Genomic DNA, 22,299 nt, shown 5'->3' with positions numbered 1-22,299 from the left:
AACTAAGGTTTGGAAAAGAAGTTTCCCAGAGTTAGTGAAGGAGAAGTAAGGGGTTAGGGAAGAGTTGGAGGAGAAGGAGGGAGCAGTGAATGAGGTTGTAGAGAGATGCTATCTTGAAATATTAAATTTTGTGCCTTTTTTCTTTTCTGAACATTCTTACACTTGTCCTTTCCTCTAGTTAGAGATCTTCATAGTTGTTTATAAAAGAATCACGATCATTGCAGTGAATCTGCAAGGAGATGTAACTTTCAACATTAAGTCTTTTAAAATGTTTTGAAACTCTGAAAATAAGCTCTTGAACATCTAAAGAGAAGGTTTTGGAAAGCCAGGGCTGCTTATGCCAGGAAAATTGACTGCAAAGAGAATAGTGTGAATTTGACAATTCCCCTGCTTGCCCTTCCTGCTGCCTCAGACCAGGTGAAGATCCTCTGGGTTAGAGTGGGCTATAACCTTGGAGGAGAAGGCAGAAAGTGCTGATGTTCACGTCATCTGGACCAAGTGGGGGACAGAGGGGGAGGAGGGAATTGACTGGGGCATTAACCGTCACTAGCTTCAGGGAGCTACATGGGAGCCGAGCCACATCCCACAAGTCATCATTCACGATTTAAGGGGACACTGCAAGTCACCTGGGCAGAGAAGCTGCTTTGGAAGATCTTCTAATCACACTGGAGAGTGTGTTTTTTAAATATATAGTTTTATTTAAATTCAATGCATTAACATATGGTGTATTATTAGTTTTGGAAGTAGAGTTCAGTGATTCATCAGTTGCATTACATACATAACGAGCTCCTTATTATCATATGATCTCACTCATATGTGGAATTTAAGAAACAGGATCATAGGGGAAGGGAGGGAAGAATAAAACAAGATGAAATGGAATCTTCTTGTGACACTCCATACATTTTCTAATAATTGACCAACAGAAGAGCTGCTTATCAATGCTGTGAACTTTAGTGAACCCCATCCAGACTGCTCCCCTACCCTTCCACCAACGATCTGGGACACTTGTAATCCTTTGAAACCGAGGGAAGGTTCTTATGTTTAGGTGTGGTATAGTGGGGGTGTGGAGTGGCAAGGGGAACTATCTGACAAATGACCCCTGGAACTCTGGGTTACCTGGCAACTAGCCAACCAACCGGTTAATTTGATCAAGGGCTTCCTCTCTCAGCTGGAAAGGTCATGGCTATTCTCAGCTTCATGTGAGAATTGTGAACCCATTCTCAGAGCTACAGATGCTGGGCAGGTGGTGTACCCAGCATTCCCTAAAACTGGTCATGTGCCTTTACCTTTTGGTTAAGATAAGTATGTGTATTAATGAAAATTTTTGAACCCCATAGCGTATCATCTGGTCTATATTTTCTTTTTATGGATACCAAAATTCTTTACACCCACACACTCACTCACTTACCCACCGTATAGGCATTTGGATTATTTCTAATAGCTGGTGGAAGAGGTCATCGTAAACTTGAAGATAAACTAAGTTGCTATATACTTTGGGTACGAAATGAAGTAAGTGTCCAGGTATACCAACTCTTTTTCTGAGGTAGGAGAGAGAGGCAGAGGAGGGGCAAGACAAGAAAAAAGAACTGAAAAAGAGTCATTTTTAGTATAAGATTAGCAGAACTGAGCAGCCACATTTGTCCCACTACCTACCAGTGCACTGAGATTTTTCCTTCTTGATGGACTAAAGTGTATTCAATACTTGTCCTAGAAATGGAATGACCTGTTTCTCTTTTAGAACACTGAGCCAGAAAGCAACCACAGTAGGAAGCAATTTCCGTTAATATCTGAGAAACCAGAGGTATATGCATGCCTTTCAATTACCTTGGTCTTTCAGGCAGCTCACACATTTGGGGACAAGAAAGCTGATGGCATGATAGGAATCCCTGCTGTGACAACCAAAGCACTTACAATTTGTCTTTTTATTTATTCCTGTCAGACAAAGCTCCAGATTTACACTAAAAACATCAATCATGTAGGGAAATTTGCTTTTTTAAGCCAAGGGTTAACAAGACCTGATAGAAAGACTGTCGTTGTTTGAGAAGGAATGGGCTGATGGTGAGTAGGTGGGTAGGAGAAGAAAGACAATAAAATGTTATTTTTGATTCACAGGCTGAGGACAATTTCCTGTGAAAGGACAAACATAAAGAACTGCCCTGTTATCACTGCTATTTGCACTCATCCTTAGGAGAGGAGGCTTGTGCTGAATTCCAGGGGCAAGGCCTTAGGTACATAACAGATCAATGATGTTCAAGACAGAGGTGCATTGGCTCAAGGCACAAAGCATATGTACTGCAGAATGAGTGTCCATTATGTAATAATCAGCTGATCAGGTGGGCTAGGAACACAGAGAGGTCAAGGAATTTTTTGTAATCATGAAATAGAATTTTCTCAATAAAGGAAAGTTTCCCAGACATCCTCAAGAAGAAGTAATTAACACAAAAAGCTCAACATTGGTGTATTATTAGACTCTATGCAACCCACAAGTATATTATTATTATTAAATATTTTATGTACTTCTCTTTCTTCCTTTTTTTATAAAGATTTTATTTTTTTATTCTTGAGAGACACAGAAAGAGAGGCAGAGACATAGGCAGAGGGAGAAGCAGGCTCCCCATAGGGAGCCCGATGTGGGGCTTGATCCCAGGACTCCGGGATCACGACCTGAGCCACCCAGGTGGCCCCACCATGAATATATCATAACAATATTTAGTAAAGGGCTTCAACTGGAGCTCTAAGTCTAGAAACTCTTCTCTACATGGATACTGAGCATGAAGAGGAACTCCTGAGGTCAGGCGTGATATTAAACTGGACAAGCCAAATAATTGGATGATTACAGCCCTATGGAATTAAATACTTTGGGATGATAAGGAGCCCTCCAAAGTATCCTGAGTCTCTTAAAAATGGTGGTTGGCTTTTTCCTATGGACGTGGTGCACAGAATTCATTAGATATGAGAGAAAGGCACCTTTGAGGAAATCTTGCCCCCAGATTTCCTCTAGACTAGTAAGGGTAGGGATTCATCCTGTGGTTCTGTGCCTCCCATAGCTCAGTCCATTGGCTGTGTATGCTCAATAAAATGCCCATTTTATAGTCATTTTTCTATAGTCACATAGCAGATCTAGTCTGGAAATGGCTCTTCTGCTTCCTAGGGTAGGGTTCATCTTGTTTCACTGCAGTGTTGGCCTTTTTTCTGTGCTGTAGACCTGTGGTGGTTGTTTGTGTCTTGCCAGACGTGGGAGAGTTAATGAGCTGTGTGTTGTGGTGTCTTGCTACACCTGCAGGGGCTGGCATTCTGAAATACTAACTTGGCCTTAAATAGGTATGCTTTGTCTTTTGTGCCATGGAAGCATGTCCCTCCTATTTCTCTTGTTTTTTTTTTTTTTTCTTTTGAATAAAGATAGGGGATTCCCTCTCACTGCCTCTGTGGAGGATTGATTAAGGGTGAAGAAGTTTGTTGTTGAGACTCATGCTATAGAAAGAGGCAGAGGCCTTAAGGAAGAAGCTTAGAAGTTCCCGAATCTAAATAATATTTGAAGGGTACCTGGGTGGCTCAGTGGTTGAGTGTTTGCCTTTGGCTCAGGTCTTGATCCCCAGTGTCCTGGGATCAAGCCCCACATCAGGCTCCCTGCATGGAGCCTGCTTCTCCCTCTGCCTCTGTCTCTGCCTCTCTCTCTGTCTCTCCTTAATAAATAAATAAAATCTTAAAAAGAATATTTTGGCACACAAGCCTATTTTCTGGGAAAGTTAATCTTGGGATGCTGGTTTATTAAGAGATCGCTGCTCCTACTTCTAGCAGTGGAAGTGGCTAGAGCTGACAGTTCTCTTAGTTACGGATTGGGAATCACAACCCTATGATGGACGTTCTTTCTCATTTTGGTGACAGAAAGAACAAGACTGTCGAGTGAGTTCTGATTGCTCTAATACAATATCATAGGCTGCGTGGTTGAAACAATACACATTTAGAAGTGTTGGCTGGCTCAATTGGTGGAACATGTGACTTTTGGTTGTAAGTTGTTGCCCTATGTTGGGTGTGTAGATTACTTGAAAATAAATAAGTATACTTAAAAAATATTAAAAACAAGCAAACATTTATTTCTCACATTTCTGGAGGCTGGGAAGTCCAAGATTAAGTCCTGGCAGATGGGGTGTCTGGTAAGGAGGGCTTTCTTCCTTGTGTGTCAAGAGCTACTTTTTGCTGTGCTCTCACATGGTGGAAAGAGAGGGCATTCTGGTCTCTTCTTCTCCTTATGAGGGCACCAATTCCATTAGGGGGTTCTACCCTTATGACCCCTGATCTCATCTAAACCTAGTTAGCTCCCAAAAGCTTCATCTCCAAATGCCATCACACTGAGAATTAGGGTTTCAATATTCAGAGTTTTTTAAAAATTTATTTTTTTTATTGGAGTTCAATTTGCCAACATATAGCATAACACCCAGTGCTCATCCTGTCAAGTGCCCCCCTCAATGCCCATCACCCAGTCACCCCAACCCCCCGCCCACCTCCTCTTCCACTACCCCTTGTTCATTTCCCAGAGTTAGGTGTCTCGCATGTTTTGTCACCCTCACTGATATTTTCACACATTTGCTCTCCTTTCACCTTTATTTCCTTTCACTATTTTTATATTCCCCAAATGAATGAGACCATATAATGTTTGTCCTCCAATTGACTTACTTCACTCAGCATAATACCCTCCAGTTCCATCCATGTCGAAGCAAATGGTGGGGATTTGTTGTTTCTAATGGCTGAGTAATATTCCATTGTATACATAAACCACAGCTTCTTTATCCATTAATCTTTCGATGGACACCGAGGCTCCTTCCACAGTTTGCTATTGTGGACATTGCTGCTAGAAACATCGGGGTGCAGGTGTCCCGGCGTTTCACTGCATCTGTATCTTTGGGGTAAATCCCCAGCAGTGCAATTGCTGAGTGTAGGGCAGATCTATTTTTAACTCTTTGAGGAACCTCCACACAGTTTTCCAGAGTGGCTGCACCAGTTCACATTCCCACCAACAGTGTAAGAGGGTTCCCCTTTCTCCGCATCCTCTCCAACATTTGTGGTTTCCTGTCTTGTTAATTTTCCCCATTCTCACTGGTGTGAGCTGGTATCTCATTGTGGTTTTGATTTGTATTTCCGTGATGGCAAGTGATGCAGAGCATTTTCTCATGTGCATGTTGGCCATGTCTATGTCTTCCTCTGTGAGATTTCTGTTCATGTCTTTTGCCCATTTCGTGATTGGATTGTTTGTTTCTTTGCTGTTGAGTTTAATAAGTTCTTTATAGATCTTGGATACTAGCCCTTTATCTGATACGTCATTTGCAAATATCTTCTCCCATTCTGTAGGTTGTCTTTGAGTTTTTTTTGACTGTTTCTTTTGCTGTGCAGAAGCTTTTTATCTTGATGAAGTCCCAATAATTCATTTTTGCTTTTGTTTCCTTTGCCTTTATGGATGTATCTTGCAAGAAGTTGCTGTGGCCAAGTTAAAAAAGGGTGTTGCCTGTGTTCTCCTCTAGGATTCTGATGGATTCTTGTCTCACATTTAGATCTTTCATCCATTTTGAGTTTATCTTTGTGTATGGTGTAAGAGAATGGTCTAGTTTCATTCTTCTGCACGTGGCTGTCCAATTTTCCCAGCACCATTTATTGGAGAGACTGTCTTTTTTCCAGCGGATAGTTTTTCCTGCTTTGTTGAATATTAGTTGACCATAGAGTTGAGGGTCCACTTCTGGATTCTCTATTCTGTTCCATTGATCTATGTGTCTGCTTTTGTGCCAGTACCACACTGTTTTGATGACCATAGATTTGTAGTACAAATCTGAAATCTGGCATTGTGATGCCCCCAGCTCTGGTTCTTTTTTAATATTCCCCTGGCTGTTCAGGGTCTTTTCTGATTCCACACAAATCTTAAGATTATTTGTTCCAACTCTCTGAAGGAAGTCCATGGTATTTTGATAGGGATTGCATTAAATGTGTAAATTGCCCTGGGTAGCATTGACATTTTCACAATGTTAATTCTTCCAATCCATGAGCAGCTGTATGCCAATAAATTAGGCAATCTAGAAGAAATGGATGCATTTCTGGAAAACCACAAACTACCAAAACTGGAACAGGAAGAAATAGAAAACCTGAACAGGCCGATAACCAGGGAGGAAATTGAAGCAGTCATCAAAAACCTCCCAAGACACAAAAGTCCAGGGCCAGATAGCTTCCCAGGGGAATTCTATCAAACGTTTAAAGAAGAAACCATACCTATTCTACTAAAGCTGTTCTGAAAGATAGAAAGGGATGGAGTACTTCCAAACTTTTTCTATGAGGCCAGCATTACCTTAATTCCAAAACCAGACAAAGACCCCACCAAAAAGGAGAATTATAGATGAATATCCCTGATGAACACGATGCAAAAATTCACAACAAGAGACTAGCAAATAGGATCCGACTGTACATTAAGAAGATTATTCACCTTGACCAAGTGGGATTTATCCCCGGGATGCAAGGCTGGTTCAACACTCGTAAAGCAATCAACGTGATAGATCATACCAACAAGAGAAAAAACAAGAACCATATGATCCTCTCAATAGATGCAGAGAAAGCATTTGACAAAATACAGCATCCATTCCTGATCAAAACTCTTCAGAATGTAGGGATAGAAGGAAATTCCTCAGCATCTTAAAAGCCATCTACGAAAAGCCCACAGCAAATATCATTCTCAGCGGGGAAACACTGGCAGCCTTTCCCCTAAGATCAGGAACAAGACAGGGATGTCCACTCTCACCACTGCTATTCAACATAGTACTAGAAGTCCCAGCCTCAGCAATCAGGCAACAAAAAGAAATAAAAGGCATTCAAATTGGCAAAGAACAAGTCAAACTCTCCCTCTTCGCAGATGACATGATGCTGTACATAGAAAACCCAAAAGACTCCACCCCAAGATTGCTAGAACTCATACAGCAATTCGGCAGTGTGGCAGGATACAAAATCAATGCCCAGAAATCAGTGGCATTTCTATACACTGACAATGAGACTGAAGAAAGAGAAATTAAGGAGTCAATCCCATTTACAATTGCACCCAAAAGCATAAGATACCTAAGAATAAACCTAACCAAAGAGGTAAAGAATCTATCCCCTAAAAACTACAGAATATTCAGATTTTGAAAGGATACATTTAGCCCATGGCAGAGACCGTGAGCTGCTGTGATTTAATGGTCAAACTTGTGCTTCAGTTAGCGGGTTTGTGAGGGATGTTACCTCATGAGCTTGCCCTTTCACAATCTTGGCAAGTAAGGCTAAGACATCAAAGTAAATTTATCGAGCCAGATGTATTTTCTCTGTGTATTGTGGGAGGCATTTTTCTCTCATATTATAATGGCAGTGCTGCAAATGCCTAATATAGGTCCTAAGCAACTCAGGCTAGGATGTTCCATCTCTTCTGAGAAGGAATATTGGCACCCAGTCTTGGAATGTGGAACACAAAGACCTGAATGCCAGTAAGGAATAACATTAATATCCAAACCGAAAACTTCTATGGTGCTTATTGGTGCCAGTCCTTCCTCTGAGCACTTTACATATATTAACTCATTTAATCAGTTCAACAACACTATGAATAAATACTATAGTTTCATTTTACAAATGAGGATGGGGAGGGATAGAAAAGCTAAGAAATTTAGTGAACTTCACACGGCAAATGGAAGAAATAGGATTCAAATCCAAGTCCTTTGGTTCAGTAGATCACACTCTTAATCACTATTCTGACATGTTACAATGGCAATAGCACTTTTCATTGATAAAGGACCTTAACTGATTCTAAAATTTTTGCTATACCTGGTCTTATTCAAAATAAGCCAACATTCAGGATAAGATTTGGTTGCTGAAATAAAGTCAGTAATTAATTTCTATAACTTTTTAAAAAGATTCAGCTGTATAAAAAATGATATATTTCTCAAACTGATCTTTCAAAATGGATAAATTTATAGAGATTTGTTTTATGGCCCAGAATATGATCTATCTGGTGAATTACCCACGTACACTTGAAAGGAAGTTGCATTCTGTTGTTCTTTGGAGTGTTCCATACAATGTCAATAAGATCAAGTTGGTTGATAGTCTTGTTCAAATCTTCTATAACCCTGTTGATGTTTGGTCTGCTTGTTCTACCAGTTATTGAGAGTGTTGACATCTCCAACTGTAAGTGTGGATTTATCTATTTGCCCTTTCAATTCTACCAGTATTTGCTTTGTGTATTTAAGCTCTATAAATTCGTAGGATCATTATGTCCTCTTGATTAAGTGACCCATTTATTGGCATGAAATATCTCTTTATATCTGATCAATTCTTTGTTTTGAAGTCTGCTTTGTCTGGTATTGATATAGATATTCCAATTTTCCTTTGACTAGTATAAAAGTAATGTATATGATAGTATATACATAAGCAGAGTGTATTAGTTAGGGTTCCCCAGAGAAACAGAACCTCTTTCTCTCCCTCTCTCTCTCTACGTATACATATATGAAATATATATATGAAATACATATATATTATATATTTATAATAAGGTATTGTCTCATGTGATTGTGGAGGTTAAGAAGTTCCACTATCTATCATCTGCAAGCTGTAGATCCAGAAAGCCCTGTATTCCAGACATACCTTTCTTTGTCCCCATTGTGGAGTAGTAGTCCAATTTCTCTTTGGCAATCAGGATCAATCACTCCATCCAGCACAGTTACTCCTACAGTTACTCCTTCTCTGCCTGTTGATTCAGAGGCATAAGGAGCCCAAAGTGGTCAGGTGGCAGTTCAATAGAATCATTGTTGTGTCTCCTTGTAGAATGATTTGTCCTTCTAGAACTAACACTTCTAGGCCAACAGAACATAATATTATAGAAACAGGAAGCAGAAATTTTGCTCGTGGATGACTAGGGGGTAACAGGAAGTGATGCCAGTGAGTGAATGATGCCACTTCCATTTTCATCCCTTGATTCTTGGATCTCTGAATCTGGTTATGAGAGACATAGCACTGTCTATTGGATGGTGATTCAGAGTCTTCTGGAGAAACTAGCCCCAGTCCTCCAAGAAGATATTACCACCCAGCTGGCACTGTAACAAAGTCTCCCAAAGACCAGTCTACCATTCTATCAAGCCAGTTGCTTTAGGATGGTGGGGAACATGGTTAAGATCATTTGAATTCCATGAACATGGGCCACTTGCCACACTTCCTTTTTTTGCGGTGAAGGGAGTCCCTTGATTAGAAGTAATTGGTCTGTGGAATAACACCAGTGGATTAAGCATTCTGTAAGTCCACAGATGTAGTTTTGCCAGAAGCATTGGGTATATAGAAGGCAAATCCGTATCCACTACATACCTCAGTAAGAACAAAACAATGTCCTTTCCATAATAGAAGCTGTCTGATATAAACAGCCTGCCAATATCTAGCTAGTTGATTATCCTGGGGGAATGGTATCATGTTGAGGACTTAGTGTTGGTCTCTGCTACTGGCAGATTTGGCCTGCAGCATTGGCTGTAGCCAGGTCAGCTTTGGTGAGTGGAACTCCATATTGCTGAGCCCATGAATAACCTCCATCCCTGCCACCATGCTTACTTTGATCATGAGCCCATTGGGCTATGACAAGAGTGGCTAGGAAAGAGGCTGACTGGTGTCTAGAGAATAGGTCGTCCTATCCACTTCATTATTAACATCGAGTCACATTTGGTGAGCATTTAGATAGAGCACAAATGTCTTCATGTTTTTTTGCAAATTCAGAGAGATCTATTTATGTACTTCTTTCCCAGATTTCCAATCATCTTTCTTCCAAGTCCCTGATCATTTAGCCAAATCTTGGACATAGCCCGTGAATCTGTATATAATTGCACATCTGGCCATTTCTCCTTCTAAGCAAAATGAACAACCTAGTATATATGTCAAAGTTCTGCCTGCTGGGAGGTTTCCCTTCACCACTGCCCTTCAGGACTCTCCCAGAGAGGGGCTGTAGCACTACATCTGTCCACTTATGTGTGGTGGCTGCATATTGTTCAGAACTATCTATAAACCAGGCCTGAGTTTTTTCTTCCTCTGTCAGCAGATTATAGGGAACTCTCCATGAGGCCATAGGTGCACATTGGGAAAGAAGGCAGTGTAGCTGGAGTAAGGATAATTTGGGTCACTTCTTCACATAACTTGTGCCTTTAGGACCTGTGTGGGCCTGATCACTTCTACTGATGATGGAGTGCTGCTGTCCATGCTCAACTTTATGGTTTGGTGTGTCAGATAATATCCAGTTAATGATGGGCAGCTCAGGTTGCATGGTTACCTTCTGGTCCATGATTAAGCATTTGGTTTCTACTAAGGCCTACTAGCAGGCCAAGAACTCTGTTTCAAAAGGAAAGTAGTTATCTGCAGAGAAAGGCAGGGCTTTGTTCCAAAATCCTAAGGCCCTAGGATGGGATTCCCCTATAGGGACCTGCCAAAGGCTCTAAATGGCATCCCTATCTACCACCAACATTTTAAGCACCATTGATGAGCCGAATTATGACCCAAATAGCACAGCAGCTTGCAGAGCAGCCTGGATTTGTTGTAGAACCTTTTCTTATTCTACAATCCACTCAGCGTTGGTATCTTTTGGGTCAGTTAGTAAATGGACTGGAGTAACATACCCAAGTGAAGAATACATTGCCTCTAAGTCCAAAGAGGTCCAATAGGCATTGTGCTTTTCTTGGTTGTAGGAAGGGCCAGATACAACAGCTTATCCTTCACCTTAGATAGGATATCTTGATGTGCCTGGACACTGGCCTTCTAAAAATTTCACTGAGATCTTTGAATTTAGTCAGATTTATTTCCCACCCTCTGATATGCAAATGTCTTACTAGTACATCTAGATTAGCTGCTATTTCTTTCTTATTTGGTCCAATCAGTGTAAAGTCATCAATGTAATGAGTTCATGTGATATAGAAGAGAAAGGTGATTGAGATCTCTGTGAACTAAATTATGACATAAGTTCCACTTGATCATGGCATATTATCCTTTAAATATGCTTGAATTTGGTTTGCTAATATTTTCCTGAAGATTTTTGCATCTATGTTCATCAGGGATATTGGTCTGCAATTTTGTTTTCTTGTGGTTTCCTTTCTGGGTTTGGAATCAGAATAATTCTGGCTTCATAAAATGAGTTTGGAAAGTGTTCTTCTCTTCTCTGTATTTTTTGGAGCAGTTTGAAAGGATTGATGTTAATTTTTTAAATGTTTGGTATAATTCACCAGTGAAGCTATCTGGTCCTGGACTTTTGTTTTGTTGGCAGGTTTTTGATTACTAATTCAATCTCATTACTAGTTATTGGCTGTGTCATTTATTTTTATAATACTGCCTTAGTCTGAAAGCCCATCACAACTATCTGATTTACCAGCTTATCTACTCTATTAATCACATGTTAAAGTACGGATTTTATCATTTTACTACCTTGATCAAAAACTTCTTCTGGCTACCCACTATCTTCCAGATACAGTATAACTTGATTTGTCATTCAATATTTGGCCTTTTGCTATTTATCCATCTTTATTCCTTAATAAAACCTTTCTGCTATAGTCATATGGGGTTCCATTCTATCTTTTGTAGAATGTTACAGACTAGAAAATGGCCATGCCATAAACCCTGCCCATAGGCCTGTTTACCCTCATCCAGAGCAGAACCTCTGAGGATTGGATGTGGGTAGTTAAAGATTTCTTATAATTCCACTAGGACCAGGGTAAAGACAAATTCCCTTTTTTTCAAATAAATATTTTATTTATTTTAGGGAGAGAGAGAGAGAGCATGCACAAGCAGGGCAGAGGCAGAGGGAGAGGGAGAAGCAAACTCCCTGCTGAGCTGGGAGCCTGATATGGGGCTCGATCCCAGGACTTGGAGATCATGACCTGAGCCAAAGGCAGATGCTTAATGGATGGAACCACTCAGGTGCCTCTAAAGATAAATTCCTATTCCCTTTCTATGCTCTCTGAAAAATTAAATGAGTCCTAGGTAACCTAGGACTAATAAGCAATTCTCCAGGATCTCCATCTCCAAAACAGAGTCTCTTTTTCATCACTGTGCAGTGAAGAAGGTGTTAGGGCATTGGTCAATTTAATCCTTAGGATTTACCTCTGAGAATATTTGGAGGAAGTGGTAGGTAATGCAGAAGGATTTCTTATCTTATGTTTTTTTTGGAGGCTCCCAAATTGAAAAAGAAGCTATGAGTCACAGATATTTATAAAATTGTGTTCTCCAAATTTATCTTGCTTCCAGGATAACCACATAATTCAATAAATAAAATCCAGGACAGTTTGTCCAGAAGGAATACAAATAAGTAAGGATGTTTTGTCGGGTAAATCAAGTTTGACAAAGTAGACGTAAGAAGCAAATGCCATTTCATATGTCACAATTTGGTCATTTTATACACATGCACACACATTTTTGCAATGAATCCCATTGTCTTCCCTCAGGTTGCTCTCGACTCTATTCATGTTGTCTACTATCCCAGTTTTAGAAATACCTGCAAAAAACAAGTATGAAAGAGAAATTCCAAGATGATAATTTCCAGAGTGCAGCCGTATAAAATTGTTTGTTGGAAAGTTGCTCTCTGTCAGGGGCCCAGATGAAAGCTACTGATTAGCGGACAGGTTACTGCCATGTCTAACTGACCACGCACTCTAGTTACATACTTTGGTAATCTGAACGATAACAGTGGGGCTGGGGGCTAAATCTAGTAAAAAGACAACACTATTAGAAAATTTATATTACAATCTCAGAGTGTCTTGAGGGTTCCAGAAGTCTTGTACTAGGGCTGTGCAGGGACAAGTCCAAGTAAGCAATTCCCCTGGCTTCTTTCCCTGGAAGCCGATTTCTTCTCATCTGTGATCTTTGTTCTCCTCTTTTCTGGTAAAACTATTTTAGCAGGGTCAGCCAAGCTAAATGTCCCCAGTTTACCAGCAGAGCCCTGGCTCTCACTGTTGGGTCAAAGGGCAGAGTACTGAATTGCAAAACAAGTGATCCCAGAGCCCTTTAAAGAAGTGCTAGCCCGTTATGCATCACTCCTCTAAAGTAAACATGAGTTAAAAAATGATCATATGTACAAATAATAGTGAGGCAAGCAACAGGAGTGAGGAATCTGTTCGGTGGTATTTGAACATGCTTTTCCTCTGTAACTCTAATTTCCCGAGACCCTCTAGAGGTGTTTCTCCCTTGGGTGATTTGCCTGTGTTTGAACCACTTAGATCAACCTGTTGGGGGGCTGACTGGCAAGAGAGGCCTGAACCAGGCTGGCGGCAACTCTGAGAGGGAGGGATTAATGGAAATAATTGTTGGAGAGAGCAAAGAGATCTAAACTTTTCCTGCCACACAGCCTGACTAGCTTGTGTGATGTGAAAGCAGGTAGGAAGGCTTTGATGTGTGTTGTAGGGACTCTGGCGGTCACAGCAGGAGTGCCAGCTGCTGAGCTTGGATCTTCTGACTGGCATGGGGTGGGGGCAGGTTGGCAGCCTCTTTTCAGCCTCCCAAGGAGGGTAGCAGTATTCACAGGGTCAGGAACATGGCCCCACGGAGGTGGTATAATCAGCTGGCTTTCTATACCAATTGCTGAGTTTACATTAATATTTATGATTCTAATGATATATTTGTTCATGTTATTAATATTTATATCATATAGGTAACATTTATTTGACCATGATCCTGGGCCAGGTTTCTAAATGCTTTACGTGTACATGAATACATTTAATCCCCACAATAGCATCTTGAAGTAGATATTATTACCCTAATTTTACAGATGTGGAAGTGGAAGTACAAAGAGGTTAGTTAAATGGTTTCCCCAAGTCACACAGCATGTAAGGACTGTTGGGAATTCCTGTCAGCGAGAGAATCCTTCTAAGATCAGAGTTTAGACAGATGAAGTTTCAGTGGCAATGTTTCATGTGGCTGTTCTGCCTAATTTATTTTTAAATCAAAGTACAGTTGACACCCAAGATTACAGTAGTTTCAGGTGTACAACAATGATTCAACAAGTCTGTATGTTATGCTATGCTTACTGCAAGTACAGCTACCATCTGTCCCCATGCAACACTATTATGATACCAGGTTCTACCTAATTTCTATCAATCAGTGATGAGGAAGGTTCTTTGTTGGATGCCAGAAGGGATGGAGAGAAGTAGTGAAGATATGTAAATTAATATCAGACAAGGTCCTGTATCTGAATTTATGCTCATGTTGAGAACATCCTATAGTTCTGAGGTGGCTCTACTCAAATTCTCTTAGGACTCTTTGCCCCAAGTTTGGAAACTGTCTTGTGTAATACTGTAGCTACTAGCTATATATGGCTACTTAAACTTTTAATTCCTTAGATAGAGTAGCTACATTTCAAAAGCTCAGTTGCCACGTGTGGCTAGTGGCCAGCATATCAATCAATGCAGATACAGAATGTATCACCACTGCAGAAAGTTCTAGTGGACAGTGCTATTTTGAAAAGTCTTTTGACTTTGAATAACCTGCCAAAAGAGGTGGACTAAACTCATGTCTCTTACTTTCCTTTTCTTGCTCTGTTTCATATATATTATGCTTGGGAATAGATTCTGACTTCATTAAGAATTTAATGAAAGCCATTACCCCGAAAATGCACCTACACAATTATACACAGAAATTTGCAGACAACTTTGGTGGTATCATGGACTCTGTGTAATAGTTACTCACTGGTGCAAAGCAAATTACCCTAAAACTTAGTGGCTTAAAACAACAAAGATTTATTATCTCTTATAGTTTTGTGGTTCAGGAATTCAGTAGTTCAGCTTAGTGATTCTGGCTCAAGACTCTCATTAGATTGAAGTAGGGTTGCCAGATTTAGCAAATAAAAATACAAGGTGCTTAAATTTTTGTTTTTAGGAAACAATACTTTTTTTTTTCCAGTGTAAAAATCAGGACATACTTTACTAAAAAGATATTCATTGTTGACCTGAAATTCAAATTTAATTGGGCATTCTGTATTTTATCTCATAATCCAGTCATGTGTCAGCTGAGGCTTTAACCATCTGAAGACTTTCAGACTGGGGCTCATGGATCCATTTCCAAGACGGCACATGAACATATCTAGCAAGTTAGCTCTGGTTGCTAGCTTGTGTATGTGTGTGTGGTCTGGGGTGGTGGTGGGGGGGTGGGGAGCACATCAATTCTTTGCCACATGGAACTCTTTTTGGACTACTTGAGTGTTTCTTTCACATGGCAGTTAGCTTCCCCCAGAGTGAGTAACTCAAGAGAGTTCAATGCCATTTATGACCTTACCTTGGAAGTCACACATTGTAACTCCTGAAATATTGATTGCATAACTCATTTTTATTCATTGTGGGAGAGGACTACATGGATTCCAGAAGCAAGAATCACTGAGGGCCATCTTGGAGGCTGGCTCCATACTCTGGAATTTTTTTTTACAGACTTATTTATTTATTCATGAAAGAGAGAGGTAGAGACATAAACAGAGGGAGAAGCAGGCTCCTCGAGGAGAACCCAATGTGGAACTCGATCCTGGGACCTTGGGATCATGCCCTGAGCTGAAGGCAGACACTCAGCCACTGAGATACCCAGGCATCCCATCCTCTGGAATTTATAAGCAGAGTTCATAGCATTCAGTTCCACGATGGTGGAATTTTTCTATTTTTTTTCCTTCATAGTCATAGACCTGATGGCTATAACAGTGCCTTATACATTTTAGGCACTCAGTAAGTATTTGTTAAATGAATGAATAAATGGACTCTGGCCTAAATTCTCTGACCTAAAAAATTCCTTTGGTCCGTAGAAGGTCTTGTAGGAAAAGATGCTTCCCCAAAGACGTTGACAATGAAGATATGAGAATATAGCTAATAGGAATTTATAAAGGGATGCATCAATTTAATAATGTTGCTACTGGATTATCATGATGGTAATAGTGTTCGACAAGTGCCAGGCTTCGCACTTCTTGTGTTAGAAACTTCTTGTTATGTACATAATGCCATGTGTGTAACATTTCAGGTAGGCATTGTGACAAAAAGAAGTTATGACTCAGATGCCGTGAAGAAGGTTAACACATGCATGTGCACACATGCACACACGCAAACACACCCACGTACACATGCCATTCAAATGCTCTGGGATAACAATAGAAAGGAAACCATGAGATTTAATACAATGTCTGAGTGGGTCTTTTGTAGAAAAGTACTTGACATAGTCTCAAAACAAAAATTACAACCTGAGAAAGAACACACAGATTAAAGTTTATCATAACACTGCTTTTTAGAAAGTAGAAAGTGTGAGTAGTAATTCAAGGCTGGCAGAGATAAAGGACAGGGCTATGTGTGCAAATAACAGTGGCCCTCTTCTTAATGGCAGTGGAATTGTTTCAGGTGCTGTCATTTCAAGATATCTGCTGGGACATAAGCTTCGTAAGATAGAAGGGTAACCTTGCAAGCTATGTGGCCGGTACCACTCAAATCACAGGTTATCCCTCACGTGAATTTGTGGGATTTACTTTTTACTAATGGAAGTCGGCAAGGAGACTCTGAAGGGTAAGGAATATACCATCATTTCAAGATCCTCATGCTAGCATCCTTCAAGATACTGCAAATTTGTAGGTGGTGAGGATGAAGACAGGAGTCAGTTGTAGAAAAAGTCTAGCACTTTATTTCCTTGTGGCTTACAGAAGGATGCTTGTCTCTTTACACTTTCTCAGGAGGGTCTGCAAGGCAGCTTCAGCTGCTCTCTGGACACTGATACAGGGGTCTTGCCGAAGTGCCTGGAGCCCTGAAATAGAACAGCAAAGTTCAGTGAACGAAGAAAGCCAACCTATGTCACACTGTGAGGCTCCATGTTGGGGGTCAGCTCTACATGGAGCTCAGGATTCCATGCTCACATTCTATCCCAGTGGGTAGGATTTGGATCTGCAAGCTGAGAATCTATTTTAACTTTGAAATAGGGGAAGAGAAGATCCTGACCATTTAATCATTAGGTTTATAGACAATTGGAAAATAACAGTCTGTTGGGAATGACACCTGCAAAGGGCTGGAGCTGGGGGTTGCTTTATACTGGAGAAATTCCAGTATCTAGGGGGCATTAGAGACAATAATGGGGTACTATGATTTTCAGTTACTGGGCTAACATGGAACTTGGTGCAGCATTAGCTTCTTTTTCTCAAAGGTATTTCTCTAACAATATGTTGTGCAGAACCTAGGCTTGGTACTCACGTGTGGTCAGTTGTTCTTTGTCTAATAACTGCATATATCGGTTGGTCAAATTGAGGACGATGGCATCTAAAATCAACAGGAAAAACAGATACTAACTTCATCATGAGGAAGAGGCCATGAATAGTGGGTCAGGTCAGACTCTGCACCTGGTCAGAAGTTAAGTGGTCTGGCTAGTGAATGAGCAAACTATATGACTCTTTTTGTGACCCCGGGATAATGTTAGGGTGATGTCTCTTGGGTCTTGAGAGCCATGTCTGGAAGTGGTCCCTCACCCAATGTGTATTTGGAAAAGATCATGCAGTGTCCTCTCAGGGGGTGCCAATTGTTGTCAGGGTTTCAAACATGTGTAAGTAAGATATGATCTTTGTCTTAAAAAAATTTACAGTGCAGCTAGAGGGATCATATATGTGATCCAAGAAGAAATTCTTAGGTTTTAACTCAGTCTTAAAGGTGGCCAAGAGAGTAAGCCGGTTCACGGTGGGCTGGATTAGTTGCACTAGGTGTCATGATAATATTTAGAATTTCATAATAGAAGGATCCTCAGGGGTTCAATTACATTCCTCTTTTATTTTATAGATCAGACAGGTTAAGTGTATTGTCCAGAATCTTATAGCCGAGCCAAGGTCTGCTGGTCTCCTCACCAACACACTTTCCACTTGTATCATGTTGCTGCTAAAACTCAGCTTCAATTGAGCTTAGGAGGTTTAGTATGGCTTATGTTAAGGGATGATGCAAAGGAAGCATTTTGGCATGGCAGCAGGCTGAGGGCAAGGACTTTGGCAAAGGAAAGAGCCATGACTTGGAACCAGAAGAAGCATGGAAGGCCCACAAGGTAGGAGGGTCTAACGGGAAGAGAGAGGGTATTGGGAAGTTAGAAGATGTTACAAGTTTTCATTTGCAAAAGAGAACAGCTTCCTTTGAGGGAAGATACTCCAAGATGCAAAATTAATTCCTTTCTGGCACTTTTTTTTTTGTCATCCCAGTCATTCCCACTTTCATGGTAGAGTAGCTTCCATTTGAAGCAAAACTAGATGGGAAGGAGCAGACACCTCTGAGTAGGGAGTGCAGCCAGGCCCCCACCTGTGAGCTTGACTGCAGCACTCCGGATCATCTCCCAATTGCTGCTGAAGAAGGTGAATGAGTGGGTGTGGAGGATCCACAGGATTTCCTGGTTTTTCCTTGCCTGAAAGAGAAGTACGTTACAAAGAAGACAACTGGGAAGTGACCCTTTATGGAATTTGGCATCTTGTAGGTCCCACAAAGGGAAACTAAAGGCCAGTGAAGGCTCACACAGCCATTAATTATTCTACTGGAAGATGTCTTATGGTTATTTCAAATCCGATTTTCATCAGAACAGTACTGGGGCTTGTGAGACTATCAGCAGCTGTGTTTCAGGCATCTCAGAGAACAGATCCCAGTCAGGACTTGGGAAAGAGCTGAGGGTAATGGGGCAGGACACAAGGAATCATTGCTATCCTTGCAGGACAGTTCTGGCGAGGGCCAGACATCCCTCCCTGTGTTGTTTGCCTTTCTGGGATTTGCCTGGACTCCGGGTTGCGCTTTCGCAGGCAGCATTTACTGCACGCTCACCAGTTTCACACAGAATTGCCTGTAGAAATCCCTGGCCCGTGGTAGATCCTGACCATCAAGGAGATGATCTAACACCCCATAGAGTTCCTGAAGACCCAGAAAAGGGATGCAGATGATCAGGACGTCACAGCAAGCCTAGAAAGAGAGTATTTAGAGTTACTGCCCCTAACACTGGACTGCCCTCTGGAAGGGAAGGATGCTGCCTGGTGCTGGGAGGGAGCAGTGGACACCAGTGATGCGAGGGGGTTAAAGTCAGCGCTGCCACCTTCTCAGTTTCAAAGATGGAAGAGCAATCTCAGACAGAGTGGGCAAGAAAGAACTTAGGGTTGAAGAAGTGGTTTTCGGGTTCAGTTGAGAGAAGTGGCCTCTGAACTGGCTTCTGGTTCAGCCAGACCTGACTCACTGACACTTCTCAGCGGTGGGAGGAGAGGGCAGGTGTCTGTGCAGGGGCCACTTACGGCTCCAATCTTGGGATTAGGATCCCAGAGGTGGAGAAGGAATGAAATCATGCTCTTTTTTATTTCTTCCGCAAAAAAAATCTTCCACCTTCTTCCTGTTAGGGATGCCAGATTCTCAAATAAGAAGATGGCAGTCAGTCTCACATCATCCTGCTCCTGTGGCGACAGATGCATGTGGTGGGTGAGTCCCCCTCACAGGCCACTCCCAGTCGGCACCCCACCCCCAGCTCTACCCTGCCCCACTTCAGCAAAGGGAGGCCGCAACCCAGGCACCAGAGCGCTCTTGGCTCAGCCGCTGTGTGCACCAAGAATGCTCTTTCTTCTCCAGAAGCTCTGCACTCACAGTCTGTGAGTTTAAATGACCATTGGTCTGAGGTTTAAGTGATGCTTTAGAGTTGGAGACTTGGTTTCTTTAAATTTTTTAAAAGATTATTTATTTATTTATTCATGGCAGAGGGAGAGAGAGAGAGACAGAGACAGAGACAGAGAGACAGAGGGAGAGGGAGAGAAGCAGGCTCCATGCAGGGAGCCTGACGTGGGACTTGATCCCAGGTCTCCAGGATCACACCCCAGGCCCAAGGCGGCGCCAAACTGCTGAGCCACTGGGGCTGCCTGAGACTTGGTTTCTGTCATTTGAGTAGCTACTGGGGAGACAGACCATAGGAATGGTAAACAGGGAGTACTGGTGGCAAAAGGCCAACGAGGGTTCCTGCTTATTATGTATTTTGTATGAATTAGCCTGTGTCTAGAATTCTGGGGCTTCTAATCTAAATTTCTCAAGTCCTAAGACTCTTCTCTAAGATCCCAGATACCTTCCAGTGGCATTAAATGCAGCTCAGAAATTTGGGCCCTGGGTCTCAGAGACAGAGAATAATCAAACAAGTGCCTAGCCCTACTCTTGCATATGTGAAATTCTGGAGCTTCCTGGCTTGTTGTCTGGCCGGAATGGTAAGCAGTGATTTTAAGGACCAAAGGGTGAGGTGTTGGAGAAAGATGGCCGCCTGTTATTCCCAGACACTTTGCTGATACTGTTCAGAGTTCTAAAAAACACTAAAGGATTTTCTGGAGGTTTTTCTTTCTTTTTTTTCCTTCCAGGTCTAACAAACTTATTTAAAATACCCATAAAAAGACAGAACAATGAAGGGAAAAGTCATCCTGAGTAGCAGAATATTATTTATTGCTATAAACAAGGGCCAACAAAAAGCATGCCCATGAATATGAGAGGAAGAAGAGAGAGTAGTATTAATTATGATAGCAAGGTAGGATATGTCAGAAATGGGCACATAAACAAAAATGCCATAAGAAAAGGAAGTTAATAAAGATCTTGCAGAAAAAATAGAGACAGTTGATTGGGACAAGGCCAGAAAAGTTCAATGAATACATGAGACTTGAGCTTGTATAATGGGAATAGAAGTAGAAATGTTTAAATGTAATAGGAAGGAGGTCAGGATACATTTTTAAAAGGTCTATTTATTTATTTATTTATTTTAAAAGATTATTTATTTCTTTATTTCCTTGTTTGAGAGAGACAGCATGTGCACATGGGTGGGGCTAAGTGTGGTGGCCCGAGATGGGGCTGGATCCCACGACCCTGAGATCTTGACCTGAGCCAAAACCAAGAGTCAGATGCTTAACCAACTGAGCCACCCAGGTGCCCCAATTTGTTTGCATATTTATTTCTTTTTAAAATATTTTATTTTTAAGTAATCTCCACACCCAGCGTGGGGCTTGAACTTAACTTTGAGATCAAGAGTTGCATCTCTACTGACTGAGCCAGCTGGGTGCCCTGAAAGGTCTCTTTTTAGAGAAAGAAAACAAACCAATTACAGAATACAGAAAGGTAGAAAGGTATTTAGTTTTTTTCAAAATCTTTAAAATTTTCTGGAATCAAGTGATAGGCCCTAATGATAGATCAAGGGATGATAGGAAAAGGCAGGAAACAAGCATTGAACTTATTGTGGGTGTTGGGAGGGTTACTAGAATTTAGTGTCTTGTGAGTAAGGTGACTGCACAGGGTCGGCGGGAGGACGGGCTTGGGCGAACCCAGAGCGGGAGGCGGCAGCCATATTTTCTGTTCTACCATTTCATTGAAGTGTCACCATGTCTTGAGACTTCCAACAAAGTGCTTAAATACTGAAAGACAGGGAGGAGGGGAGAAATTTGGAGATTACAGAATTGTATGCTTAATCTATAGAAAACTGCTGGGGCAAAGTTTCTTTCTTTCTTATTTTTTTTTTAAAGATTTTATTTATTTATTCATGAGACACACAGAAAGAGAGGCAGAGACATAGGCAGAGGAGGAAGCAGGCCCCATGCAAGGGGAAGCCCATGCACGACTTGATCTCAGAACCCCGGGATCACGCCCTGAGCCTAAGGCAGATGTTCAACCATTGAACCACCCAGGCATCCCTGGGGCAAAGTTTCATCAAGTATAGTTAAATTTATTTGTGGGAAGAGAGCATTAGCAGAGAGTAAATAGCATGTCATAACTAAGACCTAAATTTTATCAAATTTCACTTTTATACAAATATGATGGAATTGGTACCTATTGGGGATGAGAAAATTCTAATCTAACCACCCAGGAGGACTTGAGATTTTTTCTTCTGCATGAGACTGAGAAACATTGTCTTGATCACAAAACTTGTAGGTGATTAGAGGAGGCTGGGAGCCAAGAGAATCATCATGCCTGGATTAACAACAACCCCAGGGAACCTAACAAACAGGTGGGTCGCTGTAGGGGCGACTTCAGCCCTTTGTTGTTGAAGATTGCCATCAATTATCTGTGTAATGAAAAAAAGAACCTCTTTGTTATTTTACAGAAGATACTACATTGAGTGGGAGCCAAGCAAGTGGTTTTGAGGACAAGAAGAGAATTAAAAGGAAAGTTGATACGTTGGAAAAAGTAGCTGAAAACAAGCAGAAAGCTGCTCTCAAAGGCCGGGTTTGGGCTAGCAAGTAAATAAAGGACACTGAAAAATACAAAAGTGAAGAATTGTTGACTGTGGGCATATATTGTAGACTAAAATCTAGAGGCCTATATGATT

At 41.3% G+C, this 22,299-nt stretch overlaps 1 protein-coding gene and 1 long non-coding RNA gene across 17 annotated transcripts in view; one reads left to right on the top strand and one right to left on the bottom strand.

Moving 5' to 3' along the window:
- Positions 1–1,107: 1,107 nt before the first annotated feature.
- LOC140632600 (uncharacterized) lies at positions 1,108–22,239 on the top strand. 9 transcript variants are annotated; one of them, XR_012030215.1, is made up of 6 exons: positions 1,119–1,243; positions 2,113–2,228; positions 16,371–16,532; positions 19,358–19,436; positions 21,903–21,978; positions 22,075–22,239. It is a non-coding gene; the product is annotated as an uncharacterized lncRNA (long non-coding RNA). The 9 variants fall into 9 exon arrangements; XR_012030214.1 differs by having other exon boundaries at positions 1,162–1,302; XR_012030210.1 differs by lacking the exon at positions 1,119–1,243 and adding an exon at positions 1,250–1,509.
- The window catches only part of MROH2B (maestro heat like repeat family member 2B), a 62,903-nt gene continuing 57,228 nt past the window's right edge, over positions 16,625–22,299 (bottom strand). For 6 of the 8 annotated variants that reach the window (XM_072824774.1, XM_072824773.1, XM_072824776.1 and 3 more), the window contains 5 exons: positions 19,256–19,411; positions 18,798–18,932; positions 18,288–18,390; positions 17,208–17,273; positions 16,625–16,767 (listed from right to left, as the gene is read on the bottom strand). In XM_072824774.1, coding sequence (XP_072680875.1) covers positions 16,661–16,767; positions 17,208–17,273; positions 18,288–18,390; positions 18,798–18,932; positions 19,256–19,411 — 567 coding nt within the window. In that variant the 3' untranslated portion in view covers positions 16,625–16,660. Of the gene's footprint in view, positions 16,768–17,207; positions 17,274–18,287; positions 18,391–18,791; positions 18,933–19,255; positions 19,412–22,299 lie in introns of those variants that run through there. The other 2 variants (XM_072824775.1, XR_012030208.1) reach the window with 2 other exon arrangements.

This window comes from Canis lupus, chromosome 4 (genome assembly GCF_048164855.1).
Source record: "Canis lupus baileyi chromosome 4, mCanLup2.hap1, whole genome shotgun sequence".
Taxonomy (NCBI): Eukaryota; Metazoa; Chordata; class Mammalia; order Carnivora; family Canidae; genus Canis; species Canis lupus.
This window is presented reverse-complemented; position numbering and strand designations above follow the sequence as displayed.